This window comes from Silene latifolia, chromosome 9 (assembly GCF_048544455.1).
Source record: "Silene latifolia isolate original U9 population chromosome 9, ASM4854445v1, whole genome shotgun sequence".
Classification (NCBI taxonomy): domain Eukaryota; kingdom Viridiplantae; phylum Streptophyta; class Magnoliopsida; order Caryophyllales; family Caryophyllaceae; genus Silene; species Silene latifolia.
Window position 1 is genome coordinate 173,178,751 of NC_133534.1, and position 22,151 is coordinate 173,200,901.

Here is a 22,151-nt window from a genome sequence, read left to right on the forward strand (position 1 = left end):
CCCGCGTATTATACGTGGCTCAAACAAGATGGCTTAATCTTGGGTGCCTTAATGGGCACCTTATCAGCCACCATACAAGCGTTAATTGTCCGCGCAACCACCTCGAAAGAGGCGTGGGACATTCTCGCTCAAACCTATGCCAATCCATCTCGCACTCACATCTTACAATTAAAGGATCGTCTCGATTCGATTCTTAAAACCGCAGACCAGTCCATCACCGAGTATATGCATGCTATTAAAGCATGTATCGACCAATTAGCTTTAATGGGCAAAGTCTTAGATCCCGAAGATGTTGTATTCAAGGTCCTCAAAGGCCTCGATTACAATCTCTTCAAACCCGTAATAGATGCAGTCCGAGCACGCGACACACCAATCTTGTTTGAAGCTCTTCACGAGAAGTTGCTTCAACACGAGCTCTTACTAAAGCAAAACCCGACAAATGACCCATTTCAACCCACTGCCAACCTCAACTACCGCCAAAACAACCAATATCGTGGCCAAAACCGCAACAATAACACCACCAACCCTGCCTTCAACCCATCTACTGGCCAATCCTAGACCAACCCAAACGTCAGGCCCTTCAAAGGCCGCTGCCAATGGTGCCGACAGGTAGGCCATGTCATAGCCGATTGCCCTATGTTTCGCAAGCTTTTCCCCACCATCGTGTTCCCTGCACCTCCAACCCGTCAACACCAGCAGGCATCACAAGCCAACACCGCCACAATTCAACCACCTAACCCCAATTTTCTACTCGACAGTGGCGCATCAAATCATGTTACATACGACATTGATACCCTTGCTCTACACTCGCCGTACCTCGGTTCCGATGACCTTATTATCGGAGATGGCTCCGGGCTCAATATTGCGATTATAGGTTCATTAACTTTACCTTCCTCCTCTATTAAATTATCTAATGTTTTACATGTTCCGAAAATTTCTCGGAATATAATTTCAATTTCGCAATTATGCAAAGATAATAACGCTTGTGTTCTTTTCTCCTCTTCAAATTTTTGTGTTAAGGCGAAAGCAACAGGAGCAACCCTTCTCCAGGGCCAGGCTAAGCACGGCATCTACGAGTTGAGCCCGTCAAGCAAAACCATCTACTCAACACAACCCGGCTCATCTCCAATCTCGTGGCATCATAAACTAGGCCATCCTACAAATGATGTAATGAGAACCATTAATAAAGATTTACCATTTAATTTAGCAAAATTCTCGTACTGTGATTCGTGTTTAATTAGCAAAAGCACCAAGTTACCATTCGCAAAATCATCCTTCAAAACCAACGCACCACTCGACCTTATTTTCTCCGACTTACGGACTAGTCCAGTCCTATCACGAGAAAAATACAAATATTACATTATTTTTGTTGACCACTTTAGCAAGTATGTATGATTGTTTCCGCTAAAACAAAAATCCGAAACCACACAAGTATTTCTTCGCTTTAAAGCATTAGTAGAAAAATACTTTAACAAACCAATACGACAATTTTTCTCCGACAATGGCGGAGAATTTCAAAAATTAAATCCAAACCTACAAGACAATAGCATAAGTCACTTTACTTCTCCGCCTCATACCCCGGAACATAATGGGTATGCAGAAAGACGACACCGTCACATCGTTGAAACCGGCCTTGCTCTCCTTTCCCACGCAGGCCTACCCACCACACTTTGGCCATTTGCCTTTAGTACGGCCACATATCTCATCAACCGCCTTCCTACTAAAACGTTAAATGGTCAAACACCATACTTCTTGATGCATAACCTGCAACCCGATTATACTAAACTACATAATTTTGGTTGTTTATGTTACCCATGGCTCCGGCCTTATACCAAACATAAACTCGACTATCGATCCACACCTTGCATCTTCGTTGGCTACTCTTCCACTCAAAGCGCTTTTCATTGCCTAGACCCAAAAACAAATCGCTTATATACCTCTCGTCACGTCAAATTTGTAGAAGATGAATTTGCTTACACTCGTCTTCTTACAACCGAGCCATCACCTTCTACTAACACCAATCCGGATGATTGGTGTCCACTTGTTCTTCCTATCTTACCCTCTCCTACCACGGTTTCCACCTCAGCTCCTCCACCACATGTCCACCACCAGCGTCCACCCATCACTCAAGTATACACTCGTCATCAACCTCAACCACAACCATCTCCTACTTCCCCACTTCCCACGGCTTCCACTCCCAACGATACAATCATGCCCACACAACCATCCTCCCCCCCACCTATCCCTTCTCCTCCTCCAACGAGCAACCCTCCTTCGAACACGCCACCTCCTCCTAGTCGAACCATTGTCACTCGTCTTGACAACAATATACGTAAACCCAATCCAAGATATGCCAATCTCGCTCATGCTTCCGCTTCCCCTAATTCGCTACCTAACACTGTTAAACAAGCTCTCATCCTGCCACAATGGCGACAAGCTATGCAAGATGAATTCCAAGCTCTTGAACGTAACAAGACTTGGACCTTGGTTCCACGCCAACCGTCTCATAATATAATAGGTTGCAAGTGGGCCTATCGAATCAAATATAACCCCGATGGCTCACTCAAACAACACAAAGCACGTCTAGTTGCAAAAGGTTTTAACCAACGACCCGGCATTGACTACACCGAAACGTTCAGTCCGGTTGTAAAACCAACAACAGTTCGTCTCATTCTATCCCTAGCTGTCACTCAATCTTGGTCATTACGTCAACTTGATATCAATAACGCCTTCTTACAAGGCACATTAACCGACGACGTATATATGGCTCAATCCCAAGGTTTCGTTGACATATCCAAATCTGAATTTGTTTGCAAGTTAAACAAGGCAATTTACGGCTTAAAACAGGCTCCTCGAGCCTGGTACAATGAGCTCAAGACCTATCTTGTTACCTATGGCTTCAAACATTCAATTACTGACTCATCAATACTATATATTAATTCCAGAAACCAAGGGACTTCAATGCAATTAAATAAATCTATACAAATTAATTATACTATATAGTTTTAAATCAATAGTACTGTGCGATGGACCTGAACAAGGAACTTCAATGTAAATATTATATAGTTTTGGTTGAAATATAAATTTAGAAAACACCGGAATATGGTGATTTTCCTTAAAATAAACATGTCCTAATTAATATAGTTTTGGTTGAAATATAAATTTAGAGAACACCGGAATATGGTGATTTTCCTTAAAATAAACATGTCCCACTTATGGTATTAATTAGTATAAAGATGTTAATTATTTTAACATAAACAAATATGATATAAGTATATTATATTTTGGAAACTATTAAAAAAGTAAATAAATCAAGCTAGATTTCCAAAAATATAATATTCCCTAATTATTTCGACTTAATTAATTTAATGCATATATGTAATATGTATAATGCAATATGTAAATCACTCATTGGATACTTAAAGAGTAAAAGTAATTATATTAGTAGTGAAAAGAATTGTAGTAACATTGGATATAATAATATGATAGTAATCACTCATTTGAATAGTCAAAGTAACAATGTTAGAAGCGAGCTGGAATAGTAAAAGTAACCGAAGTAACAACGGGAGTAGTGGAATTATCAATATTAATGTACAAGTAGTGAAAGTAATAATAATTACGACGGGAGCAGTGAAAGTAAAAGTAATAATAACAATTGTAATAAAAGTTAACAATTCTATGAACAAAAGGAAGTATATATGAAAAAGTAGCTAATTAATCGATTTAAGTAAAATATTAATAGCGGGAGTAGTAAATTTGTCTCATAATTTTTTTTATTGTAATTTTAAGATATACTCCGTATCATAGAAAAATATATTAATAATAAATTTATGAGTTATGCAATTTTAAAGTAGTTTTAGTTAATTGAAAATATATTTTAATGCTAAATAGAGGTAGCCCGGGCGGAGCCGGGCACCCATACTAGTCTTTATTTATTCTAAAAACCAATACTACTTGTATTTATATGCTCGTCTACGTTGACGACATTATAATTACTGGTCCAAACCATCAGCATTTACAAAACTTCATTACTAAATTAGCTCAACGCTTTTCACTTAAAGACCTAGGACCATTATCATATTTTCTTGGAATTGAAGTCACGCCGAATACTCTTGGACTTCATCTAAACCAATCCAAATATATACATGATTTATTAGTTAAATTCAAAATGTCGGATGCAAAACCACATCCAACACCTATCGTCACTGACACTCATCTAATACGTAAAGACCACAAACCCATACAAGACCATTCAGATTATCGAGCCATTGTAGGGAGCTTACAATATATCTCCCTAACTCGGCCCGACATTGCCTTCACAGTCAATCGACTAGCGCAATTTCTTCACCACCCCACTTCTACTCACTGCTAGCGTTAAAACGTCTTCTTCGCTATCTTCAGGGCACTCAAACATATGGCATACAACTTTATCGCACCTCCCCCCTATGTCTCCATGCGTTTTGCGATGCTGATTTCGCTGGCGATAAAGACACGTATACATCAACCACCGGATATATCATTTATCTTGGTCGTAACCCGATCTCATGGTCCTCCAAAAAACAACGTGGACTAGCCCTCTCCACAACCGAAGCTGAGTTTAGGGCTCTTGCTTCTGTTACCACCGAAGTCCTATGGCTCCGTAATCTACTCACTGAACTCAATGTATTAATCACCAAACCCCCGGCTCTCTACTGTGACAATATGTCTGCCACACTCTATGCAAAGAACCCGGTTTTTCACTCGAGAATGAAGCACATGGCTCTCTCATTTCATTTCGTTCGCGAACAACTCCAACTCGGTCACATCCGTATACAACATGTTGCAAGCAAAGATCAATTAGCCGATGCTCTTACTAAGCCACTCAACAGGCATCGTTTTCATGAACTACGAGACAAGATTGGACTTCTCCCTCCGATGTCCATCTTGAGGGGGCGTATTAACCATATATCTTCTATACCTGCAAAACAAGAAACAAATCAACAAGATAAATCAAAGGATCAATCAAGTGTGACTCTATCAATCAATCAATCCTCCAATCAAGTGATATGCTCACATTGTATTTTTAGGAACATAATATTTAGAGGCTCCTTTTCCTAGCCTCATTTAGATCCTCTTATGCATATATATATATACCTTGTAATTAACATTCTTTGTAATTAACATTCTTTTCTACACATTGAATATACATCTCTTCTTTATCTTATAAAATAGGCATACAATAACTAATGTTAGTAACAGTAACTCAAGTCACTACTACCACTATAAACTGATTCCAACTTATTAGGAGTTCACTGCTCTAACTTAATTTGACTAATTAACCACAGTAAGGATCCTCTGTCCCACTTTTATGTCTCATTGTGTGCCACTTCACTTACTTTTTGACACATCACTTGTTGTAAAATAAAATATTGCAATAATTATATTGATTTGTTGATGTGTTAGAAGTTGATTGGAGTGGCACACACATTGGGCCACCAAATGGGACAGAGGATCCACACTCAATTAACCACTAACTCAAATATAGCAAACTAACTTAGACTAAATTTTGGAGCATAATCCAACAATTTATAGGCATCTATTTTTCATTTAATATTAAATAAGGAGAATCTTTATTTTCTTGAGTTTTCCCAAAACATACCTCAATACAATCTTTAACAAATCTCTTCTGATTCATTCCCTATATTACCAAATTTGTTGTACATTGTTAATATGGCAATAAATCCTTGAGTTTCCAACAGAAAAAATTAACCGAAAAGGATGGAAATTTGTTAGTTAGTCTTATTAACATTTAAGGGAAAGGTGAATCTGAAATTAGGTGGATAGGCAAAAGCGACGCATGTCACATAGTCACGTAGGTACGGAAATAAGCAAAGCAAAGGTGTCTTGTAGTGCATTTTTTCCGTTTCATGCGCAACCGCTACTACTTCTTCTGCATGCTTATAAACAACCACCTTCACTCCTTCACTACTCTCCTTCATTCTAAACAAAAACAAAATATCCTAAGACTATTTAAGTAAGTAAATTCAAGGATAAACTCTCAAATTAATTATTCAAGGAAATATATAAAACGTAGCTAGCTAAATCAATGGAGTCACATATACATGAAGATAATATTGATCAATTAGAGAAAGGAATGAAAGATCCCCTTATCATTCATCCTTCTAAACCTCTCGGTGGTGTTAGAACCTTGCCCTTTATTCTAGGTAACTCTTTTTTGGATGCTTTACTTTTTTTAATCCACGAGAATTTAGGAGAATTCGGGTTAGTTGGGTCATTTTGGGTACTGGTTATTTTCGGGTGTGTGAGTCCAGGAGCGGAACTAGGAATGAAATGTATGTAAGTCTAGATTAATAGACTACTAAATCGTATATTTTAAAAAAAAAATTACTTGCGACATACCTTTCTATCGAGAAAGTTATTTTACTAGTTTAACTAATTTGCCCTGTGATATACGAAAACATATCGCATGATATGGCAAACTCATAGTAAACATTAGCATAAGGAAAGGAGCTTTAGAAAAGTTGTTGATACATTGTACCAAGAAAAAAAAAAGTTGTTGATAAATGGACACACATAACTTGTCCGGAGGAAAGAGGAAACTCTACCTAATACACAGAACGATGTGCCATATAATATTAATATGGGTAGCTACTAACATACTACTATTACTATGTACCAAGTATAGTTTATTTATTTTTCTTGTTAGCTATAAAAATGATGCAATTACATAATACCATTCAAATAATATGAACTCGATCTTATAAAATCCATAATCAAAATGATTTGAGTATAATATAGTACTCCTATAGTCCTATGTTGATTAAATTGCTGAAGTGTAAGTGTTTCCTTAATGATCACCCTTGGAATATTGAAGTCCATCACGTTTATCGTGAAGCCAATGCTTGCTCAGATTGGCTCGCCAATCAAGGTGTAATGCAAACCCCGCAGCTACTGATCTTAGAGGCGAACCAAATTCCAAGGCATTTGTTTGGGTTGATGCAAAAAGATATTGGGGGAGTTTCGTAGCCTAGACTCTGTTACTGCTCCCCCCCCGGTTCCTTTAGTTTATATACTCCGTAATAACAACTTATCAATTACGGAGTAATATTTATTATGATTATGATGAATAATGCAGCAAATGATGGATTTGAGAGAGCAGCCTACTATGGGCTTCAGCCAAATATGATTTTGTATCTAATGGGAGCATATGGACTCGACATGGCCACTGGTTCCAACATTATTTTCTTGTGGTCAGCCGCAACTAATTTTACACCTATTCTCGGCGCTCTTTTGGCGGATACCTATGTGGGCCGCTTTTGGATGATTGGATTTGGTTCCATTGCTACTCTCCTGGTACTTTTTTACGCATGTCTCTAGACCCGTCAAACGGACGGGTTGGGTCCTGTGTCATGTCAGAATACGGCGTTTAGGTTTCGGGTCAAACAAGTCGCAAGTCAATAATGGTTATCACTTTGTTTCACATTCGAGGGAGGTAGAAAAAGTAAAGTAGTACTCTCTCTGTCCTAGTTAATAACTATCACCTTGTTTTTTGCACAAAGATAGAAGCAAAAGGTCAAATACCTTACATACCATTCTGCTTGTATCCCCCAAAAAAATTCACAACATGAAAATAGATAACTAATCACCGGAAGGGAGTAAGTAATGTGCTTAAACAATGAGAATAAAGATCAGAGTAGACTAATACGAAGTTGTAATATTTGTTGTGGGCGATGTTATTTGTTTGTTGTTGATTTTTCTGTGCACGATCCAGTTTAGTCCGGTTTCTGAGTCCCTTAGGATTACAAATGGCACTTAAGCTTTCACTTCTTGATTTAAACTCTGCATTTTCTTGGAGACAAACTTGAGAGTTGAGAACAAAGTGTTTTTCTTGCTGACATCAAAGTATTATACAGGGTATGGTGCTTCTATGGTCAACTACTATAATCCCAGGAGCTAGGCCAACATCATATGACAATACAGCCTCCATTTCCTCCACTTCTCCGACACTATTTCAGCTCCTATATCTTTGCTTCTCCCTCGGCCTAATGTCCATTGGTGCCGGTGGTATTAGATCTTCGGCCCTAGCGTTTGGAGCCGATCAGTTGGTAACCATCGAAAGCGATGAAAATGCAAAACCCGAGAGTAGTAAAGCCTTAGCAAGCTTGTTCAATTGGTACTACTTTTCCATTACCATTTCTATGCTCTTTGCCTTGACATGCATTGTGTACATCCAAGACCATTTAGGATGGCAAGTCGGGTTTGCAGTACCCGTCTCTCTTATGTTGGTTTCAGCTGTTTCCTTTTTCTCGGCTTCTTCGTTTTATGTCAAGGTGAAGCCTATGGCCAGCGGCCTCACTCGTTCCGCTCAAGTTGTTGTGGCTGCTTGGAGAAATAGGCATTATAAGTTTTCAAGCCACCCGAGTTCCGAGCTTGTTTATCATGTTGCAAAAGGATCGGCTACAGAATTCCCAACCGAGAAACTAGGGTAACATATGCAACACTTTTTTTTTTTTTTAATATTGGTAATAATAAGTCAGTTTAGCTAATTAAGTTTCGAAGTCCATCTAAGCTTAGCTAAACACATGATTTAATAAAATGCAAGGGCATACACTCAACACTTGTGCTATTATAGGCAATGAAATTTACAAGATCAGTTTCCTCTGAAGTAAATAAAATCTCACCAAGACTATTCTGCTAGGTTTCTGAACAAAGCATGCATTGTAAAGGATCCTAAACCAGATCTCGCCCCCGATGAAATGGCTCAAGATCCATGGTGTCTATGTACAACCGATCAAGTCGAAGAATTCAAATCAATCATGAACATGATCCCATTATGGTCGACAGGAATTATGTTGAGTGTTAGTTCTGTAAGTCTCTCATCATTTCTAGTGCTTCAAGCGAAATCTATGGACCGACATATATTTACACCTAGCTTCGAAATCCCACCAGCCTCGTTTGGAACATTTGCCCTAATCTCAGTCATGACATGGCTCCTTCTCTATGACCGTGTCATCATTCCTTTGGCTTCGAAAGTGATGGGGAAACCCGTACGTATTGACGTCATAACCCGGATGGGGATCGGTTTACTGCTCTCTTTCTTAAACATGGTGCTCATCGGAGCCGTGGAAAATGTTCGCAGAGGAACAACTCGAGAAGGGGATCCATCGACGGCCCTGTCAGCCTTGTGGCTAGTGCCGCAATGTTGCTTGCTAGGTTTAGCTGATGCCTTTACCATGATTGCTCAGATAGAATTCTTTTACTCAGAGTTTCCGAGGAGTATGTCTTGCATATCATCCAACCTTGCTGGGCTATGTGTGGGTGTTTCGAGTTTGATAGCAAGTTTTATACTAACGGTCGTAAATTATGTGACTAAACAAGGTGGGAAGCAGAGTTGGGTGTCAAGTGATCCGAACAAGGGTCATTATGATTATTATTTCTGGCTTCTTGCTGGGTTGAACTTGTTAAATTACATCGGTTTTGTATATTGTAGTAGGGCATATAGGGAAGGGAAGAGGGACTCTCAGGCAAATATATACTCAGCCAACGAGTGAATTGGGTTGTATCATCTGGATAAAATCGGCACATTTTGTATCCAGATAAAATCGACACATTTTTTATCCAGGGAAGAGTTGGGTGTCATGTGATCCGAACAAGGGTCACTATAATGTATACAGCAATAAAATTACAACTTTCATAGGAACAAGCATTAAAATATAGGCCAACATTGTCGCTCAATGTGAAGCTTCGAGCGTGGATGGCATAGTCAAATGGACGTTCTATGAATCAGGCTTATTTTCCTAGGAATCAAAAGCAAGAAAAGAAGTGCTGCACTGTACACTTCTGCTGCAGTCATTTTCTACAACGCATTACATTATTTTCCTAGGAAGATAGCCAAGTCTACCAATTGCATACAACTTATACTTGCACTGAAAATGCCATGAACCCGCATTACAACTTACAAGCCGGGGGGTTTCAGAAATGGAACCCAACTGAAAACAGACTCCACATCAATGGGAACCCGAAGAGCACTACTCAAGATCACAGGTGTCTTGGTTGTTCCTTTCCATGAGTTGAACCACGGTCCACCTCCTATCTCTACAGCTGCCATTTCACTTGTTACATCCAGGATTATCTACCAAATATTAACCGCGTTAGCTAATTACAACAAACAAAACTCAAGTAGTTGTTCCGTCCACCGTCCATCTTCTAGCAAAAACAAGTTAGTTACTATTATAAGTGAAACATTTGGAAACATTTTCAGAACATTTGTTACCTCTGTCCTTCAAACTATTAACTATAGTACTATACTACCTATTTGGAAACATTTTCATAACATTTTCCTTTGCTGTTCAGACTTCAGACTCTACAATCTATCTCCAAACATCTTCCAGATAATAGGTAAATTTTGTGAGACCCAACATGTTTACATCGTAAACTTAGTTACTAAATACTTGCTTCTCCATTATTCCATTTCAGGCCGTCGTAACCATGAGTTTATGTTTCCGTTAAGCGTTGGGCAACACAATTAATTACAAATTTCCCAGATTTGTCATGCTCAATGTGCCTACATCACATAACTTGAATTACTTCTCCATCTATCTCATCCATTTGTTTACATTTCTTTCTAGCTTAGTGTTAGGCAATACAATTATAGAGGTACCCTTATCCACATTCTTCCCGCTCTCCACCATCATCCTAGCCAACCACGCCATTGTCCAGCGTAGCCACTCCACCCCACCCACTCGCACCACCTCAACTCTCGAAAACCCCTGCCACACCCCCAAAACTACTATTCAATCCTCGAAAACCCACCCTCTCCCTCAAAAATACAGAGGAATGGGTTCTTGAAGGTTGGGAGTGATCATCAGAGACTAGGATAGAGGGTTGGGTCGTCAGGATGGCTATGTCAGGGGTGGGAGAGAGGAGAGAAAGGTGGGTGTAGTGCTGTAGTCAACGAGAGTAGCGGAAGGGGTATGTTGGGAAAAACTAAAGATAACAAAACTCCATTCACATTTGCTCACCTAAGAAACCAATACAAAACCATTCTAAAAGCAAACGTAAACCAACTCCTAGTACTTTTTTTAAAAGTACTTGATGCCATCCATAAAAATTTAGTCACATTTTATGGACATGAATCGGAATTTGAACATCGTTGGGACGTCTCCTTTGAAGCGACGCGCTGCACTTCTTAGACCCGGGTGTAGTGAAAAGTATGTGAGGGTCCTGGAAGCGACGCGCCATCTTTACACCTGGGGGTGGTGTTAAATAGGCAAGGGTGCGCTACGTCTTCTAGACTCGGGTGTAGTGAAAAATATGCAAGGGTTGTTAGGTCGTCGCCCGAAAGCGGCGTGCCACCTCGAAGTATGGGTGTGGTGTCAAATAGGTTTGGATCCAGGAAGCATGGTCAAGAGCGGGTAAAGAAATCAGGGCATGACTTTAGGAAGGGTAGTAGGTTACATTTTGGTACTTGGAATGTTGGCTCTTTGACAGGGAGATTAGCTGAGGTAGGGGAGGTTAGGATAAGGAGGAGAGTGCATATAATGTGTCTAGAAGAGACAAAGTGGGTCGGAGATAAAGCAAGGGTGATAGCGCCTTGGGGTTATAAGTTTTGGTACACGGGTAAAGACAAAAGTCGTAATGGAGTGGGTATTGTCATGGATAAATATTATATCGATGATGTGGTAGAAGTATTGAGAAAGAGTGATAGGATTATGAGCATTAAGCTTGTAGTCGGGGATGAGGTGCTGACTATTATAAGTGCTTACGCACCTCAAGTAGGATTGGATGCTTCTTTTCGACGAGCCTTCTAGGAAGATCCAGAAGAGGTTGTAGAACGAGTCCCTATTGGAGATAAATTGATCATTGGTGGTGATCTCAATGGGCATGTGGGTACTAGTCGAGTTGGCTTCGAGAGCATTCATGGGGCTTTTGGGTTCGGGAAGAGAAATGAAGCTGGAAGTGACATATTAGATTTTGCTTTGGCATATGATTTGGGTATAATGAACACTTGGTTCGAGAAAAGGCATTCTCATTTGGTGACTTATAGGAGTGGAGGAAATGCTAGTCAAATTGACTTCCTTTTGGTAAGGAATGTGTGGAGGAAAGAGTACACCGATTGCAAGGTCATACCCGGGAAAAGTGCAAAGTGCAGCAACACAACATAGACTAGTGGTGCTTGATTTTCGGGGTAAGAGAGACTTGATGAAGAGAAAGATAATCGGTGAGGCACAAATCAAGTGGTGGAAGCTGGGGAAAACCAATAAGCGTTTTTGGATAAGGTCGAAAGTAGCGATATTTGGTCGGATTGCAAGGAGAAAGATATAGATGCAACGTGGGATAAATTGGAGCATGTTGTAAAGGATTTGGCGAGGGAGGTGTTAGGGGAATCTAAAGGAAATAGACCATCAAGTAAGGACACATCTTGGTGGAACGATGAGGTCAGACAAGCGATAAAGACAAAACGTGAGTGCTATAAAGTTTTGGGGAAATGCATGAGTGATGAGAACTTTGAAAAGTACAAGGAGGCTAGACGAGCCGCTAAAAAGGCAGTGCGTGATGCGAGGGCAAAAGTTAACCAAGAAGTGTATGTCAGGTTGGACATGAGAGAAGGAGAGAAGGATATCTATAAACTGGCTCGCATACGAGACCGAAAGACGAGGGATATTTGGAGAGTTAGGTGTGTGAAAGATATGGACGACAAGGTTCTGGTTCAGGATAACGAAATAAAGGCTAGATGGAGTTCTTACTTTGATACTTTATTCAATGGACATCAGGAGCAAGGTTTTGGGGATGTAGAAGTAACACCAAGCATGGTTAATCGGAAATTTGTGCGTAGAAACAAAAGAATGAAGTTAGAAAGGCGTTAAGGAAGATGGGGTCAAAGAAAGCAGAGGGACCGGATGGTATACCCATAGAAGTTTGGAGGAACTTTGGGAAGAAAGGAATCGAATGGGTAACCATGCTCTTCAACAAGATTTGGAGGAGCAACAAGATGCCATGAGCTTGGAGGAGAAGTACTCTTGTCCCTTTGTACAAGAACAAAGGTGATGTTTAAGAGTGTTCCAATTATCGGGGAATTAAACTTATGAGTCATACGATGAAGTTATGGGAGCGGATAATCGAGCAAAGGCTTAGGAAATGTGTAGACATCTCGAATAACCAATTTGGATTTATGCCTTGGAGATCGACTATGGATGTGATTTTTATCATGAAACAGTTGATGGAGCACCATCGAGACAAGAAGAAAGACTCGCATATGGTTTTTATTGACTTGGAAAAGGCATATGATAGGGTACCGAGAGAAGTACTTTGGTGGGCTTTTGCGAGAAATGGTGTGTCTCGAAAATATATTGACCTCATAAAGGACATGTATGAGGGGGCTAGTTCAAGTTTTCGCACTAGCACTAATGTTGGGAGAACGGAAGAATTTTCCATTACCATCGGAGTGCATCAAGGTTCCGCACTTAGTCTTTTTCTCTTTGCTATAGTTATGGATGAGTTGACAAGGGATATTCAGGACGACATCCCTTGATGTATGTTGTTTGTTGATGATATTGTGTTGATTGATGAGATGAAAGAGGGGGTGGAGAGAAAGTTGGAATTGTGGAGGCATACTTTAGAGACTCGTGGGTTTAGGCTGAGCAGGAGTACGACCGAGTATTTGAGGTGTCACTAACGTGGCGGGGTCGAGATCGATAGAGACGGGGAGTATTATTTTCGATGGAAATGTTGTTGAGGGGTCAGATTCCTTCAGATATCTAGGATCTATTATTCAAAAAGATGGGGAGTTAGACGGAGATGTGGCTAACAGAATTAAAGCGGGATGGTTGAAATGGAAGAGCGCTTCAGGGTTTTTATGCGATAAATATATGCCCCAAAAATTAAAGGGAAAATTTTATCGCACGGCAATTAGGCCTACCTTACTTTACGGTTCCGGGTGTTGGGCCGTGAAACATTGTCACATTCAAAAGATGAGTGTGGCGGAGATGCGTATGTTAAGGTGGATGTGCAGCCATACAAGGAAAGATCGATTAAGGAACGAGGTGATTAGGGAAAAGGTAAAAGTGGCGCCAATAGAGGATAAGATGATGGAAAATCGACTAAGATGGTTTGGCCATGTGAGAAGGAGACCTATGGACGCAGGCTGGAGACTTGGAGAACAGAAAAGGTCCCTAGGGGTAGAGGGAGACCGAAACAGACATGGTTGAGAGTGATAGAGCATGATATGAGATTTCTGGGGCTTGAGGAGAGTATAGTGATGGAGAGGGCACAATGGAGGGAAAGGATACATGTGGATTTTTAGTATTTGCTGTTATTTGACATATTTAGTGTTTTTATTTAATTTTTAAAAGAATTTATTTGTTCTTCTCTCCTTTATTACACCTTTTTTACCAACCACTTTTTTATATATTTTACTTGGTTTACTTTTAAGGTATTCCGGATCCTTAACTTCTACTTCGGTTTTCAAAATCGTTTTAATCTTTATTCTCGATTTAAATTTTAAGTTTTTTATAAAAGAAATCCGGAATTCGATTTTAAAACCTATAAGTTTACCTTGACTTTGTATTATGTTTCGCTCTTCCTTTTGTTTTTCATTTTTCCCTTTTCTATTTTTTTTTCGCATTTTGAGGTGGGCATTCACCCATGGACGGTTCTAAAGGATGGTTCATGTCAGCCGACCCCAAATTATTTTGGGATTAAGGCTCTGATGCTGTTGTTGTTGTTTGATGCCATCCATCAAGTTTCGCCCTCATATATTGTATAACGGGAGAACGAAACACGGTGACCTTAAAAGCTTCTAAAAATCACCAAGCAAATAGAAGTATATCTATACTTGTGATTGGGTTAGAATCTCGGTAACCAATCTCGATAACCCTAATCCTTACATAAATAATCAGCTGAGTAAATATCACAATCATCAAGACAGAATAGAGGAAAAACCTTGCCCTTGCTGCCATCTAACCTTCGTTCCCATATTTGCAACTTAAGTTTACCGAAACACGAGTCTTTGCAAGCAGGAGCTAGACCAGCTTCTTTGGTAGGAGCGCGCAAAGTGCAGCCTGGATCCTCTGTTGTCGCTTCTAACTCCACCTAAATGGTTACAGGTTGATAAAATTAGCAGATTGCAAATGCAACATAAGTCTAAACCTGATAAAATTAACTCAACCCCGAAACCCGAATTGAGCCGGAGCTGGTGCAAACATTGATTAACCCAATATTAACCTATCCAAAAATCCAAAATCACTTACCCAAAATGACCCGACTTGAGATACCTCATCTGAAATCATTTGAGATACCTCATCTGAAATCACTCAAACCAACTCGAAGTGACTATTTTGAAGTCAATACATGCACATATGACAAAAACCTTCATAAACAGGGACCTAAAATGATCTGCCTCAAACCTAAATGACCAGACATTTTACCACCCAGCCCAAATAACCCAGTTATGACACACCGAACAGATCTGAAGCTAAATATCTCAGCCCAACTCAACCCAAATGGACCTGTATCGGACCCAAATAACCTGGTCGACATGTCTGGTCATGCTTCTGTTTGGTGTGTTCCTTTTTCCTTGCAGTATTACAAAAGAGTTAATCCGGATAAGTGGGGCAGCATTAAGAAATGCCGCTCATCAACTGGGTGCTTTTGAAAAGCTGGAATCTCAGAGCATATATCTTACCAAGTATGATCCATTGTCAGCAGACATTTTCCAAGAACCCCATTGCGCAATATCCCACTCCACTTGTCCATTCCATGGCACAAATTCATAAAAAACTCCTTCATAGTGAACTCCAACCTACACAAGAAACCAAAACGTGAGACTGAAACTCAAATGATTTTACATACAAGAGCTGAAAAGAAGTTCAGAGCCCATTAGATGCAGTAAGAAAGGAGGTACACATGAAAGCTGCTGATCGCCCAGCTGCATTTCTAACTGCTAATTAGCCAAGACCCTCAAGATACAGAATGACTTAAATGAAGTGTTGTAGGGCAAAAGTCGAATTATATACACAGAGATATACATACCAAAGCCGCGTCCTCTATGATGTTGCCAGGAAGCTCTCTCAACCCTCCAGCCGCAGTCAAAGCAACTTCTCCGCGAGCACCCTCAAAGACATTACACTGAATCTGAAATAAGCAGAAATGTGTTAATATTTGATCCTAAAATTTGAACACCACAGTTATGCAACTAGAGTGAAGTCGGTTTAATGCACAGGTTGAAGCTCGGAGAGATAGGCCATAACATTTCTCTATATGACTATATCTCAGAATGTCTATCTAAAAGCGGCAATTTTTTTTCAAAGGGCATGGGGGAACCAAACCGGATGTGGGAATAATATAATTGAGTGCAGTTCACAAAATATCAGATATGCAAAGATATTGAACTTACCCAAAACCATTTTCTAGGAAACGCTCCACCCCAGTTCTTTTCTGAATAAGATGGAGCATTTTCAAACTCAAATCTTTCACCACCCCACTCAATCCAGCCTGAAATTTAAAACACCAGCCCAGGTTAAAGTCAGGGCTCAGGGGGAGAAAAGTTGAGATAGTAATTCCAATAAAATAATTGATTCATGCATCAGATACCGCAAATCTTCTCTCAGAAAACATTGCCATTCACATATATTATCATGTAACATTAATAATTTTAAAATAAAAAGATGTATACCTGTGCCTACCCCAGAAAGACAATTCTCATTATTTAATAGTCATATGCACCTTTCAATTAAAAGTAGACAGATTCCATATTCTACAAATCTACTTTAGTAAGGTTTAGACTAAACTTTTGACTATAATTCAGAGAAGACTTGGATGTTTTGGCACATCACACAGATATTTGGGGCAAATTGTATAAAACTGGACATGGCCCTTTGGGAAAATTCTCATAAAGTAAATTCGTGTTACAAGAACCATAGTCAAGACATCTACATAATCCTTTTCAGTGTAGGACCAGGCAGTGTTTGTCACCCCTTTCTGCTATCAGTCTATCACCGAACCCTCATTCACGCACACTGGGTCAATATAGGGCAGTTGGGCTTATTGAGAATATTTCATTTCATATATACATGTCAGAACACCATACCAAGCCTCGTCCAATAGCCCACTATCTTGATTTATGCGAATGTTTTTTTGTTGATCAAAAAAAATTGATAAATAGATAAAATAGAAGCAACAATTACTTTTAACAAAAGTCCTAATGAATACTACTGTTTACTGATTCTTTCTTTTCCCAGACTTGGCCTTATATTTCATCCTTCACTATTTGGCCAAAGAATTTTTGACATTCAACTCAAGTTATCGCAAAGCATGTTCAAACAGAAACCATACACTATCGAGGTTGTGAAAAGTAACCTGTAGACAATCCGCCTGCCATGCATATTTGCCAGTGAGGTTCAAAAATGGGAAACGCGGCAAGCCATCCTGCTGTTGATTTCTGTTTAGAACTAACATTACCCCAGCCATACACAGGCTGCGTACTATACTCCCAACGAGCTGTCTCCACTGTTTTAGCATAGTCTGTCCTGTCAGCAAAAAGCTAAAACAGTTATGCTGGCCAGCAAAATTAACGTACCAATATAGGAAGCATACGCAAGTGACAAGAGCATGTACCGCCTATGTTCACTTGACTTCACTATGTTTGCTTTTTGCACAAGATTTTAGGCGATGAAAACTTGTGAGAGAATATGGGGCCCCCAATCATATGAACTGTTCCCGTGGGTTGTTTCTTACCCAGAATAGAAACGAAATGAATTCATTCGAAAGGCTTAAAAAGAAAAATGTAGCAAGTTCAAGTTGTTTTTAATCAAAGTGATTTGTATCTAAAACCTAAATGAATTTTCTGATATAAATAAGCATACTGTCGGTAATCCCAGCGGAATATCAAATACGGCGAGTAGAGGGGACTGGGGAGTGGGGAGTGAGGGCTAAAACAGATGACTCATCAGAAACAATATAACTGCTATCCCGTGCATGACTGAAGGATAGGTTTCTGAAAGCTACCATATCCACAAAAATGAACTTCAATGGAAATTCTGTTTGAATCGATATAAGAAACAGGAAAACCTCCAATGGGTTACATAAAAAAATGCATACAGAAATACTTTTAAAAAAAGAATCTATCATTTTAGATCCACGACTGATCTTTCACGCTCTTGTTTTGATAAGAAAAGAACACTTATTTCCTGTCTCTAATACAGCAGAGTAACATGTAGAACAAGAAAGATATTCACATTAAGGGAGCAGAAAGAAAGGTTCGAAATAAGAGGATATTTATGGTTTTAAGCGACAACTAGACAGTAATTAGGGTCAAAAAGCATTTCACCTGCCATCATCGCAAATAAACCCTTGATTCCAGAGTGGGGTCACTTGAAAACCTTCAGATACCCTTTCATTGAATTCCTATCCGCAATGAACATCCACATGATTAGAAAATAGGAGACAAACTTCATATTATATATTGTTATTGAGTTATGACACCAATGTAGTGTCAATAACTTTATTACTAAGATCTGGCCACAAGAAATTAAGAAGCAATCAAATAATAGAAGAATTCATAATAAAATTCAGTTCCTAGAACTATCTTTGACAAAGAGCATTTCCTTCACTTCTGTTTATCCACACACAGACCAATACCAGAGTGATCAGCTATAATAACGAAGCACTCCCGACACTAACAAGGAGGGCTACAATGATCCTACAGACATTAAAAAGCTACTCCGTACTTTTCATAGATTATAAAGGGAGCTTGGCACAATAACAAACAAGTAAAATAGAAATCTCTATGTCATGCAAGGGGTTGGCAAATGATCATGTACACATGCATTGCCCTCATTTTCAACAGTGACAATGGAAACAAAATGTGGCTTCATATATTCCTCAAATGTTGTAACAGCATTGTCTGCAGTATGCACATACATACAGAAGTACGCATGTACTCATCACAAGATATCATAGATCAAGTCACTTTCTATTTAGAATTCGGCAGCTAATTGGCTTGCCTGATTAGTTTTGGAGCTAGTCAATGATTTACAAGAATTGATACTTGTTTGTAGACATCCATGGCGAAATACCGCTAGTCCTAGGGCTGGGCACCGGTCCGGAATTAAAAATTCCGAACCGGAATTAAAAATTCCGAACCGGGACCGGACCGGACCGGTTGGCCCGGAATTATTTTTGCATACCCTCTTTTTCAAATTCCGGTCAAAAAACCGGACCGGTTCGACCGGAATGGACCGGTTCGACCGGAATGGACCGGTTCGACCGGAATGGACCGGTTGGACCGGATTAAATAGGCGTACACTTGTTTTTTTATACAATATTTTAAAAAAAAAATAAAAAATACAATAATTCCGGTCTTTTCGGACCGGACCGGAAATCGGAATCTTTAAAAATGTTGGACCGGGGACCGGAATTTTTAATTCCGGTTCCGGTCCGGTAGATTCCGGTCCAGACCGGATTATGTCCACCCCTACCGCTAACAGAACCAGGTTCAAAAACGTGGTCAATAAAAAAAACTCAAATCATGTACTTCCTCCATTCAACTCCACTCTACCACTTTACTTTTTTCACGTTTGTCAATGCGTGTTATACGTATTGGGAAAAATTATAAAAGTTAGATATTTTTAATGTACTCGTAAAGACGAATCAAACAAGATCCCACATGAATATATTTTCACTTATGTATTGAGAGAAATTTGCAAATGAATGTTTACTTGTGAATAGTGTACAAAAATGAAATTGGTAGAGTGGAGTTGAATGGAGGAAGTATTTACAAAAAAAAAACTGAAGAAATTATATCATTCATCAATCAAAGATGCAAAATAAACTTGACATACCTCTGGAGGAACCTCTTTATTTGGGGGCTGTGAGCTTCCACTGGGCTTAAATGTGTGTCCCAAAGCTAGCTCGTGCCTACCTATCCATTTGCCAAAAATAAATGAACAATGAGGTACTATTGTGCAGTAAATGGTGATGACATTACTTGTTTGCCATTTAGGAGTAATAAATGAGCATAACAAGACGCCAGATATCCTTCATCGGAATGATGACATTCACATCTTTGTAAGATGTTGCCTAACCTGTAAAAGGCTTCATAGAAAGCTGAGGTGAAAACAGCATTTCAATAACATTTAAAGAGAAAAAGATTCCATCCATCAAAATGAGGTTTATCAACAACAAAACTTGGGGGTGAAAATACAATTTGACAGGTACCAATTACTATAAAAGAAAAAGTAGGGAGTTACAATTGCTTAGATGAGAAAGTTAGCATAATAAAACCTCTTCCAAAATGTATAAAAAAGTAGAAAGTGACAAATGACTTATCAAGTTAGAAGAAGACGCGTATTAAAATGAGCAGCAAAGAGAGACTCACTTCCCCAAAAGTTGTTTGAATCATCATCATACTGACATATGTACTCATCATTAGGGCCAAGAATTTGAGCCCCAACACCAGTAAAGCGACGACCATATTTTGCTTCTTGAGTGGGAGTCAATTTGTTACGAAATGCGGGATTCTCAACGGAGTACATAAAACAGAAACTCTGTTTCTTTGTAGGAATAGAGACCTTGAAATACCATCCCTCAAAAAATTGTCGAGGGCTCCCATCAAAATGGTACCTGGCAAAGGAAACTCGTACAGCATACATCAAAATGGTCTCTTTTTCCAGGAAAAAATGAAAAAGTAGATGGCGTGTTACAGCGGCTGAAAATGGGGTGTTTACAAACCAAAACTAGGAAGAAGTTAAAGAGTGAGGCTGTGACTTGTGGGTTGTCTGACAGCATCTTTCTGGTCTTATAATTTGACTCTCTACTGTCTGTACATGCCCTAGGCTAGGAGCAAACTCGAGAATGCAGCCATTTCCGAAGAGCGGCCACTGTTATCATGGAAACATGACATACCTCTTAATTGAGGCAAGAATTTACTGTTAGGGGGTGAAAATTTGGGATGGCGACTTACTAATGGAACAAGGCTAACTAGTTTAATGGGGGAAAAACAACAGATTTGTCTGATATGCACTAGTTTTATGGAGTAGACTATCCGGTTTAGTCGGAATTCATGCCGGGTCCCTCATGAATTTTGATACTGCTGCATTCCCATCCCAGGGCTCAAACATGAGACCTCTGGTTAAGCTAGAGCAACCGTTTGCTAGTTGATTTAAACGCTCATGGGTGTCTTATATGCACAAGTGAAATGATAATTTAACCATTTGAATGTTAACACGGTTGGGAAATATTGCATCATGTTGGGAACCGCCCCTGCAGCTCTTAACCAAAAGTAAAAAGATAAATAAATAAAAAAAAAAAAAGAAGAAGAAGAAGAATAGAGTTGATACCCGCTATGAGGAGTTCTGAGAGGGCGATTGAGAGGAGTAGGTGTATAAAGGGAAGTTTTATCATCAACCATTATTGAACTACTACTACTTGTAGTAGTAGTTTTAGGAGTAGTAGATGAAGACACACTTTCCGCCATTGAAGAAACTGGGACTAATGTTGGTTTTTTAGTATAATTAATGGGTATACCTAATTTAGAGGCAAATTTGGGAATTTGAATACCTTTATTTGATGATGGTGGTGATGATGATTGTTGTATGATTGAATATGGTGATGGTCCAAAGGGCAGTAGGTCTCTTGCTGAACTTATCATACTTATTATTGTATTGATTGATATTGATTGATTCCACTTTCCAGTTTCCGGTAGTATTATTATGTTTTATTAATTTCTATAAATGATCCAATTTATATTCAACTTTCTAAGTCCAGATTTTGGGGTGATTTATCAACTCATGTGGCTCATTGCTGTCTTCTCCACCTGTGGTCACCGTCTTCTTCTTCTTCTGTTGTTCCACTCAACACGGGTACAACTTCCATTTAGACCATCCACAACACCACAAGTCCACAACTAACAATTTTCTATTTACACGCTTCCTTCTCCACTCATCTACCTAGAAATGTCAAACGGGTTAAACGGACGTGTTACGGGTCCGGCTAAACTATAGGTTTTGGTAATATACGGGTTTTGGGTTCCAACTGTTAATATTATATGAATGTCCATAACTTAGAATATTCTACAATGTATCATTGTATGTGTATATATACCCCTCCATAATGGAATAATAGATAGTTCTGTCTCTTTTTTGTTCTCTCTACCT

At 39.3% G+C, this 22,151-nt stretch overlaps 2 protein-coding genes across 2 annotated transcripts; one reads left to right on the forward strand and one right to left on the reverse strand.

The window, feature by feature from the left end:
- The first annotated feature begins 5,966 nt into the window (after nt 1-5,966).
- On the forward strand, nt 5,967-10,314 carry LOC141600219 (protein NRT1/ PTR FAMILY 1.2-like). Its single transcript, XM_074420400.1, has 4 exons — nt 5,967-6,203; nt 7,136-7,353; nt 7,914-8,485; nt 8,699-10,314. Exons 1-4 carry the CDS (start codon nt 6,086-6,088, stop codon nt 9,549-9,551), a joined length of 1,761 nt encoding a protein of 586 aa, XP_074276501.1. The 5' UTR covers nt 5,967-6,085; the 3' UTR covers nt 9,552-10,314.
- On the reverse strand, nt 9,644-21,906 carry LOC141600220 (tocopherol cyclase, chloroplastic). Its single transcript, XM_074420401.1, has 10 exons — nt 21,336-21,906; nt 20,375-20,619; nt 19,839-19,918; nt 18,326-18,402; nt 17,356-17,525; nt 16,394-16,491; nt 16,030-16,131; nt 15,683-15,799; nt 14,941-15,090; nt 9,644-10,132 (listed from the first exon to the last, which is right to left on the reverse strand). Exons 1-10 carry the CDS (start codon nt 21,644-21,646, stop codon nt 9,956-9,958), a joined length of 1,527 nt encoding a protein of 508 aa, XP_074276502.1. The 5' UTR covers nt 21,647-21,906; the 3' UTR covers nt 9,644-9,955.
- Between the last annotated feature and the right edge of the window lie 245 nt (nt 21,907-22,151).

Bases quoted from the DNA above. Each gene is read 5' to 3' on its own strand.
- LOC141600219 (XM_074420400.1), top strand. From the start codon at position 6,086: ATGGAGTCACATATACATGAAGATAATATTGATCAATTAGAGAAAGGA. The intron at 7,354-7,913 runs GTACTTTTTTAC...AGTATTATACAG, and splicing joins GTTCCATTGCTACTCTCCTG to GGTATGGTGCTTCTATGGTC. The intron at 8,486-8,698 runs GTAACATATGCA...CTATTCTGCTAG, and splicing joins TTCCCAACCGAGAAACTAGG to GTTTCTGAACAAAGCATGCA.
- LOC141600220 (XM_074420401.1), bottom strand. From the start codon at position 21,646: ATGATAAGTTCAGCAAGAGACCTACTGCCCTTTGGACCATCACCATAT. The intron at 15,800-16,029 runs GTATGTATATCT...TTTCTTGTGTAG, and splicing joins TCATAGAGGACGCGGCTTTG to GTTGGAGTTCACTATGAAGG. The intron at 15,091-15,682 runs GTAAGATATATG...GTAACCATTTAG, and splicing joins CTGACAATGGATCATACTTG to GTGGAGTTAGAAGCGACAAC.